At 47.5% G+C, this 8,601-nt stretch overlaps 1 protein-coding gene across 1 annotated transcript; it reads right to left on the bottom strand.

Moving 5' to 3' along the window:
* Positions 1-327: 327 nt before the first annotated feature.
* NPBWR2 (neuropeptides B and W receptor 2) lies at positions 328-3,683 on the bottom strand. Its single transcript, XM_009967069.3, has 2 exons — positions 3,306-3,683; positions 328-2,785 (listed from the first exon to the last, which is right to left on the bottom strand). Exon 2 carries the CDS (start codon positions 2,137-2,139, stop codon positions 1,141-1,143), a length of 999 nt encoding a protein of 332 aa, XP_009965371.1. The 5' UTR covers positions 2,140-2,785; positions 3,306-3,683; the 3' UTR covers positions 328-1,140.
* Positions 3,684-8,601: the final 4,918 nt, after the last annotated feature.

Genomic DNA, 8,601 nt, shown 5'->3' with positions numbered 1-8,601 from the left:
TGGAAGAGGGGGTGTGCTCACCCCCCCATCTATCAGTGAGGGAGAGGTTCCCTCGCTGGGAGGAGGAGGATGGGCTTTCAACATGTTTTTGATAGATCTTGAAGCTTTCAGTATGCTGTTTCTGATCTCCAGACTCTTCCACTCAAGTCCTGGTGCTGTTGAAGTACTTTTACTATTACCCTCTTAAAAAAAAAAAAACTTTATCTGCCGTGCTTGCTAGAGTTTTTCCTGTGGCTTACAAAACACCTTGATTTTATTACAATTCTACAATGTATTTTATAGTAGGTAAAATGCAATATATACAGCAAAGACACAGGACAAATAGTGTAAGTATTCCTTGGTGAAAGAAGGACCAGCCTCTTTTTTTCCCCATGAGGTTTATTTCATTAATCACTCTTAAATAAATATATATTTGACACTTAACAGGAACAATTAGTTAAAAATACTTTCTAACGCAAATTCCCACAGTTGCAACAGTATTTGTATGGAGTGTTGTTTAACACTATTTTTGAGACCCAAATCTTGCTTTTTGGTTTAAATTTAACTTGTGTGAACAGTTTAGGAAAGAGGGAATTTGGGGTGGGGGTGGAAAATAGACATCCCTCAAAAACAAAGCCATAACACACACGCGCACATAAAAACAGTTTGTTTTCTCTTTCAAAAACTCATCTTACATCCTCTGTCCATTTTATTGATATTTCATTGGAAGTGCTCGTTAGCTCTGCTCCACGAAACAATCCTCCAAATAACATAGCTTCATTAAGAACTGAGCATTACATTAATCTGAAAACTAGTCTCCAGCTTGTCTGTGCCGTACAGCAGATGGCAATAAAGGACCACTATGTACCAGAAGTACACCTCGAAAAAGTAAGTTTTCTGTCCTTAGTGCTTCAGAGTGTGTAACTGAAAATAAGAATATAGAAACGCATCTTTGAGAAGTTGGGAGGTGCAGAAAAGGAAAAAATGCAAGAGTCGCAAGTAAGCAATGTCTATGGACAGACGATGCAAACAATGATGATAAACACACACATACATTACATGTCAATGAGAGAAAAAACATTGCACGTTCATTAGCCACCACTTCAGTCAGCCCCTGCAATGCCATGGGAGGGAAGGGATCTGTGAGCCCCAGCCCACTGTTCAAGAAGTTCTGCATTCCAGCATCTTCCGGAAACTTTTCCGAAAACTGTCGTCCAGGAAAGCATACAGGAAAGGATTCAAGCATGAATTGGCGTAACTTAGGCTGGTGATGAAGTAGGATATACCAATGACCATGGAGGTCTGGGGCAAGTCAGTGGTCAAAGCCACAATGGTGGCCAAGTGGAAGGGGGTCCAACAGAAGAGACACACAGCCAGGACAATGAAGACCATAATAGTGACTTTCTTCTTGGCTTTGTCCAGGGCTTTAGCATTAGAGTTTAAGTGCATGTTCCTTAGCTTGTAGAGCATCATGGTGTAGAGGATGCAAATGGTGGATACAGGAATGGCAAAGCCAAGGATGAGGGTATAGATCCTGCTGGCTTTGAACCAAAACCTTTCAGGCTTGGGGAAATTGAGACCACAGCTCTTGATCTCCAGGTCATCTATGTAGACATTGGCAAAAATAATGAAAGGGAGAACTATGATGGTGACTAGAATCCAGATGCACAAACTGACGATCCTGGCTGCTCGGTAAGTACGATGTGGCATCCTCTTGGACCTGACTGTAGCCAGTACTACCAGATACCTGTCTATGCTCATCACTGTTAGGAAATAAATGCTGGAGAAGATATTGTAGTGGTCTATGGACAAGATGACCTTGCAGAGAACTTCTCCAAAGGGCCAGTAGTGGAGGAGGTGTTCAGCAATATTAATGGGCAAGACAAGTGTGAACAAGTCGTCAGCTATAGCAAGGTTCAGGATGAACATGTTTGTCACAGTCTTCATCTTGGGGGCCTTGAGGATCACATAGATGACAGCAGTGTTGCCTGTGAGCCCAACGGCACAGATGACGGAGTAAATCACAGGGAGGACAACGTAGAAATCGGCTGCCTGCTCTTGGAAGGTTAAGTTGAACCTCACGCTGTTGTCCAGGTAGCAGCTGTTGCCTGCATTGCTGCAGGTGCTGTTCAGATCATCCCAAAGAGAGCTGTTGCCCATGCCTGCTGGTCACGGACCACCCTCAGATGTCATTGAAAGCCTTGCTAGCCCAGAAGGGAGACCTTTTTTTTTTTTTTTTTTTTTTTTTTTTTGTGAGAAGCAACTGTTATCTCATTTAGAAGCGGGGTATTTCCAAAGAGTGGGTTGTGAGGCAGCATGAATTAACTTGCCTCTCCTGTCCCCTACCATTGGAGAAACTAGATTTTGGAGTGGTCAGGGAGGAAAAAAAAAGAAAAAGATTGGAAGACACATCAAATAAAGCAAGCAGGAGAATTATAACTCCCTGTGCAAGCTAAGGAATTCTTCTTTCTGAGAGCATCCTGGTGAGCTTTGGTTTTTCTCTGCTGGGCAGGTCAAGTGGCTCCGGTTCAACTGTCTGCAGCAAGAGTCCTTCTCAGGGCTGGAAGGAGCAGGGAGCGCAGAGAGGAAGCTTTGTGCCTGGCTGACGATTCACAGCCCTTGGAGGACCCGAGGGGTGGCTGCTGTTTCATTCGCACAGCACTTGCCTTTCCATGTCAGAGCAGAAGCGTTGCAATGTTTAATTAGTGCCTTTCTCTGTGTCGGAGTTCAGACTCTTTTCATTGACTGAGATTTCACAAACAATGAGGAAGTTTCTGACACGGCTACTCCCCATTCCCAGGGTCCCCTAGCAAAAGAAGGAGGGGGGAAACATAGAGTTCAAGGAGTATTTCCAAAACTAAGGGTTAAAGTGGCTTATCCCACTACTATAGTAACTCTTCAAACAAGGATAGGTTATGATATTATTCAATATGAAGAACATGCTCATTGCAAACAACCGTGGCAGCACACAAAACTTGGAAGGGATGCACAGACAAACCTGTAAATCTCAAAAGTTTGGGGGAGAAGCACCCTGAAAGCAAAACCACTTTAGAGTCCAAGCAAGAATTACCCTGTTTACATCTGTAGCAGTTGCTACATCCATCGCTATTGCCTGAGCCATACTGCCAAGAATTCCTCCGCAGGGAAGTGAACAACCCCCCGATTTCCATCCCCCCCCCCACCTCCAGTGAAGATCAAAGACTTGGCAACTGGTCCCCAGGCTCTGCAAAGAGAAGCGCCTCGCTTCACTTGCGTTTTGTTGTCGCACGACGATAAAGTGAGCAGGACCGCCGGTGTTGGGAACAAAGGGTTGAAGTGCCCCTTACCTGGCGAGCGGCTCCGGCTGCCTCCTCCAGCACCTCCTGCTCGGCACTGTTGAGCCTCTGCTTTTGCATCCGACTCGGAGGAGGGTCTCCGGGATGCTGACGTTACCCAGCTTTGCAATCACATCAACGTGGTGGTTCTGCGTGTGCATTGCATGGCTGAGCAATTAGTACTTGTTCACACCAGGGAGAAGTGTGTAAAGTGTGTGTGGGGGGGGAAAGTTTTCTCTCTGCAGGGCTATTTAAATAGTAAAGAAGGTGGATGCTGGTGAGCAGCTGATGCTCCAGGGCTGTTCTCTTCAGGAATGAGGGAGATGGTGAGGGGCACAGGCAGCACCCAGGGCTGGCAAGCTGTGGCTGGCTGAACGAGGGATGTGTGAAACGGTGGGAAGGGGGCGGTTAAACTGCTTCAGTAGGGAATGCTGGCTGGTTTTAACAAAGGAAGATGCACAAATGTGTGTGTCGGGGGGAGGGGGGGGGGCATTGGGGGTGGGAGGAGGGTACACAACATTACAGTGCTCAAAATGAACAAATAAACAGACGTGCCTTGCCAGATCTGTGCTGGTTGCAGCTGCTCTGGGGGAGCTCAGCTGGTTTTGCCCAGCTGGGTCTCTGGTCCCGCTTTGGAAATGCAGCTAAATCCTTCAGATGTGCATCACAAGATGCAGGAGTCCTGTGAAGCTTGACAGAATTGCACCCCAGGTTATATAGCAAAACCAACAACAGTGTAAGATCACTTTACCTTCATGTCCCTATAAGAAGAAGAAGAAGGAAATCAAGCGTCTTTTGATTCTCTTTTAGTCTTTTAAATGTATCCCCCAGCTGCAGGTTGCCTGACCTTTGTTTCAATACCAGGCAAGAGAAAATGCAGGCATCCATCAGCGCTACGGCCGGCAGCGTGCAGTGTCATTTAACCAAGCGGGTCAGCTCGTTTGTATGAGCCATGTAGCCAAGGGCTGTGTTTGACTTTGCTCCTCTTTTGTAGATATTTACCCTTTTCCAGCAAGATTACTGTGCACCGGTAACTGGGTGGGAAGAAAACACTTCACTGCACTCAGGGAGGTAACTCCTTAAGGCCATGGCTATAACTGACTTTTCAGCAGATGGTATTCTTTTTTTCTTATGGCCAGTGTACAACTTTCACAGATATTTTCTGTATCTCGGCCAAAATTTTACCAACCATTAGGCCTAAGCAAAATTAATCTGAAATTAAAGATTGCTCTGGAAGATGTATAGAAGTGATATAGATGATAATTCTTCAGATTAAAGACCCCCAGAGCCTTTCTCTTGCCTGTTTTGGGAAAGCTGACAGAGTTTGTAAGTACTTGCAAGGGAAGCAAGATTTTGATAGGTCTGTAGGGGCAAGGTAGTTTCCCAGGAATTGCTGTTGTTTTTGTCAAAGAGAAGAAAATTATGGAAGATAGAGAATTTCAGTAGAATGTAATGTTATATTTGCTGATCTGTAACTATTTTCCAGGGCAAAAAGTTGTAAAAGTATTTGGCACTGAAAATTCTTCCATTGTGGCTTTTTTTTTTTTTTTTTTTTTTTTTTTTTTCAGTATAAGGCACATCTCTCAGGTCTCTTGGAGGGCTTAAAAGCTGTCCTTTCACTCCCCAAAATCTGTTATCTTGGAATTGGCTGTCGCGCTACCTCGGCCGGGGGCTGTGTGCCCGGGTGCTGTGTGTTTTGGGACATACCCCTACGGGGATGGGAGTCCGGGGGGGGGGCTCTGGGGGGGTGGGTGCCTGCAGATCATGCGTGGGCTGTGCCCACCCCGCAGTGCCGGGGCTGCAGCCCCCCCCGGCTGCCTGTGCTGCCTTACTTCTCATTACCCACAGTGAGCACGGTCTCCTGCGTGCTGTGGTTAGGATGTGTTTGATTAAAACAACCTTGTCGGAGATGAGATGGAGACAAAGAATTTAATCTCGTTGTCTGGTGTGAGTAGAGGGCTTTTTGTTTCTTTTCTATCCCCCAGACAAATTCACGGTGCCTGCTTTCTGAGCTGTGCTCCTTGCCTAGTTCCTTGGACAGATTTGCAGTAAAACTCACTTGCTTTGGGGAGAACAATTGCATACAGATCTAAATTCATGCATGAAATTGCTGCGCAGCAGGAGCACTTCCACCAACAAAGAGAAAATCTTTCCCTTGTGTTGGCTCTGGATCTGACCGGAGCCAGTGGCTGAGCACAAAGAAGTCACACTGTGTGTACTGGTGTGATGTGAAACACGGAGTACCTGGCTGAGAGGATGTTCTATTCACCTTTTTTTTTTCCTCTGGTTGGGTGTCCCTTCCACTTGATTATAAGTGTTACGGTGGCACAAAGTCCTGAAAATCAAGTACCAGTGTGAAGTTGCTGTCACAAAGGACACGAGCTGTATTTTTCCTCTGAACCACTTGGACTTATTCTTACCCAGGCAGCTCTGTTGCCAGCACGGTGCAGAAGGGACAAAGTTTGTATCCCTGGCAAATCCATGCCATGGAGATGGACTTTGCCTCCTGAAACCCACGTTCACATCACACAGCTCAAGTCAGCTGTGCAAACAAAAAGAAAAGGGGGTGTATCATGGAGGGGGAAATCCCTTGCAGCGCTAAGTCAGTGGTTCTTTATTGCCTTCATAAAGTTGACGTGCTGCTGACTCGCAGACAAAGGCCATCCATCATTTTGGAGCTACGGAGAACTGTGTTGGCACCGGTGCCCGGGGGCTGCGGGCTGAGCCACGGCAGCAGCTCACACCTCGCTGGGGATGGGCAGGGCAGAAGCTTTCTTGCCCTGGGTCGCTCTTGGAGAGCGCTTCAAACTATCTGCTCAGATGATGGGATTATTTCCCCACCAACAGTGTGAGTGATGTTGTATGAGCCCTCTGAGATGCTTCAGTCCTCCAGCGAGAACACGTCTAAAGGGTTGTCTGAGGCAGAAAGCTGCTGCCTCTAACCAGGTTTCAGTCCTTTCAGTGAGGACTTCTCCAGGTCACAAGGAGTGAAGTCTACCTCGCCTCCCTTGGTAATTCACAGGGACAATTAAAGAGGATGAGTTCCTCTGGATCAGCCCCTGAGATAAACCCCCTTTTCCTCCTCCTTTTTCAAAGTCACAGTAATCTCGGCTGGATTTAATTTTGAAATTTTTTTGAATTACGGCTGCTTTTTATTCCATGCAGGAGCGCCAGGGGAGATGGAGCCAGGCTTGCTGGAGGGGTGACTTCACCGGGGAAGGGAATGAACGTGTTCTTCCTGAAAGGGCTCGCAGGGATAGGAGGAATGTTCAGCCATTTAAAATGAAATTATTTAACTGCAGGAAAGAAAATGGAGAACTGATTATGCTCTGCTCTACTGGGGGGTGGTAATGTTGGAAATTTTTAATGCACCTGCGCTACTGCTGCCTAAAGTCAGAGATCATCTGCTGATCAGGCAGTAGCTTTCCAGGGCTTTTTTACCTTCTTTGAAAAGTATATTCTTGTCTTTGGAGTAGAGTTAAAGGAGAGCTGTTAAATAAAGTAAAATCAAGATGGTTTCTTAGTCACCCAGGGTACCCCTCAGGATGCACCTTGCTTTTGGCATTCTTGCTTTGGAGACAAGGTATGATCATCTCCCTGTGGCCACAGTGCTGGCAGTCCTCGTCCTTTTCTGGGGTGGGCTTTGAACCTCACCTCCGTGCCCATGTGAGAGTCATCCTGGGAGGATCCACAGATCATCTGCATCAAGAGAGAGGAGGCTTGACTGAAAATCTGGGGCTCAGAGAAGGGTATAATCACATGAGGAGGTCAGATCTGGATTGGGATTGCTGTTCTAGGACTCCAGCTTTCCTAGACATCCAAAGGGATTGCTTTCCCCTCTGCTTTACTTCCCAGCTTTGGAGAGCAGGGGCTGTGCAGTGCTGGGCTCAGCATCCCTCCCCCAGCCAAGCCAGGGAGCAGCAGCCCTCTGCTTCGCAGGCCTTGGACATGACCTGGGAGCTCCTGCAGCAACCAGAAGAGTCCTGTGACTCGATCCAGTTTGAAAAGATTGCTTTGCTTCGCACCCCCACCTCCCCTGAGGGATTAACAGGGGAAGCAATCCTGTTTTGTTAGGCTCCTGCTGCTGTCAAAGAGTCAAGTTCATCTCAAGAACACAGATACACAATCAATACTCTGCTCATCAAAACAAAATGTTCTCGGCTGGCTATCTTGCGGTCGCTGGTTATTAGAGTGATTTATTTGTATGAGGTGTTCAGGCTTTTCAAAAGATGGTACAGCACTGCAGGTTAATATCCAGAACCAATTATGTCAAACAGTCTGTAAGTGATGGCTTTTGGTGAGTAAAGCCAGTGTGCCTGGTCAGGTTATATTTATTGTAGGATAACTCACTGTGCTGCTGCCTCGGCCTTGGGGCTGAGTCTCCCCTGGGTATGCCCTGGTCCCAGCCTGGGGACACACAGAGGTTGGCTGCCACATCCCCCATCCTCCTGGGTGTGGTGTTGGCTCAGCAAAGGAGCAGTCGGTGGGTGTTGGGGTGATCTGGAAAGGAGAAATCTGAGCTTATTCATCACCCCTGTTCTGGGTGCTTCCCCCTTTTCCACGAGCTGGGACATGTGCTTCTGCTTCCCAACCCTTCCCACCCCAAGTGAGCCAGCTTGGCTTAGGCAGATGCTGCTCACCTTGTGGGACACCCCTGGGAACCAGGCAAGGGGTGTAAGTGCTGATTTTTTTCTGGGGGATGAGGACAAAGCAGATGTCTCCATTGGTAAACTGGTGAATTGTGGGTGAAGAATGTGCCTTTGGTAATAATTGCAGTGGATCCAGCAGCTGGTGACACATCCAGCCCGCCACAAACTGCAGTGAATGCAAAGGGGTACTGGAAGTGCTATAAAGAAAATCAGAGTAATGAGTCTTACTTATAAACAGTCTGGTTTTGTCAGGCAAGGGATGTATCAATAACTGCCCCATCTCTGTCTCTATAGCGAAGCAGTCAAGACAAATGTTGGATGAGTAATTTCCTCAAACCAGAGGTGATGGGGAATAAAAGCTGTAGCACTGGGAGGTGGTGGGTGGCTGGCTGGAGCTCTTTTTTCCTTTCCTGCAAGCCAGGAATGTCTCTGAAGCTCCTGCAGTGGGTCAGCCCTTGTTCCCAGCAGCTTTTGGAGACCCTGGTTCTTCTGCGGGACATCCCCAGCCCCGTGGTGCTGACACAGCCCTGGCCTGGGTGTGTGCCCAGAGGCACGATCCAGCTGTGGAGGGCGAGAGGCATTGCAAGAGGCTGCCAGGCACCCAGCAAGGAGCCCGTGCTGGCAGCGGTGTGTTAATTAATAGAGCTCTGGCAGTGTAC

The sequence above is a fragment of the Tyto alba genome, unplaced genomic scaffold (genome assembly GCF_018691265.1).
Source record: "Tyto alba isolate M040663 unplaced genomic scaffold, T.alba_DEE_v4.0 Super-Scaffold_33, whole genome shotgun sequence".
Taxonomy (NCBI): domain Eukaryota; kingdom Metazoa; phylum Chordata; class Aves; order Strigiformes; family Tytonidae; genus Tyto; species Tyto alba.
This window is presented reverse-complemented; position numbering and strand designations above follow the sequence as displayed.

Excerpts from the sequence above, each read along its gene's own strand:
- NPBWR2 (XM_009967069.3), bottom strand. The coding sequence starts at position 2,139 with ATGGGCAACAGCTCTCTTTGGGATGATCTGAACAGCACCTGCAGCAAT.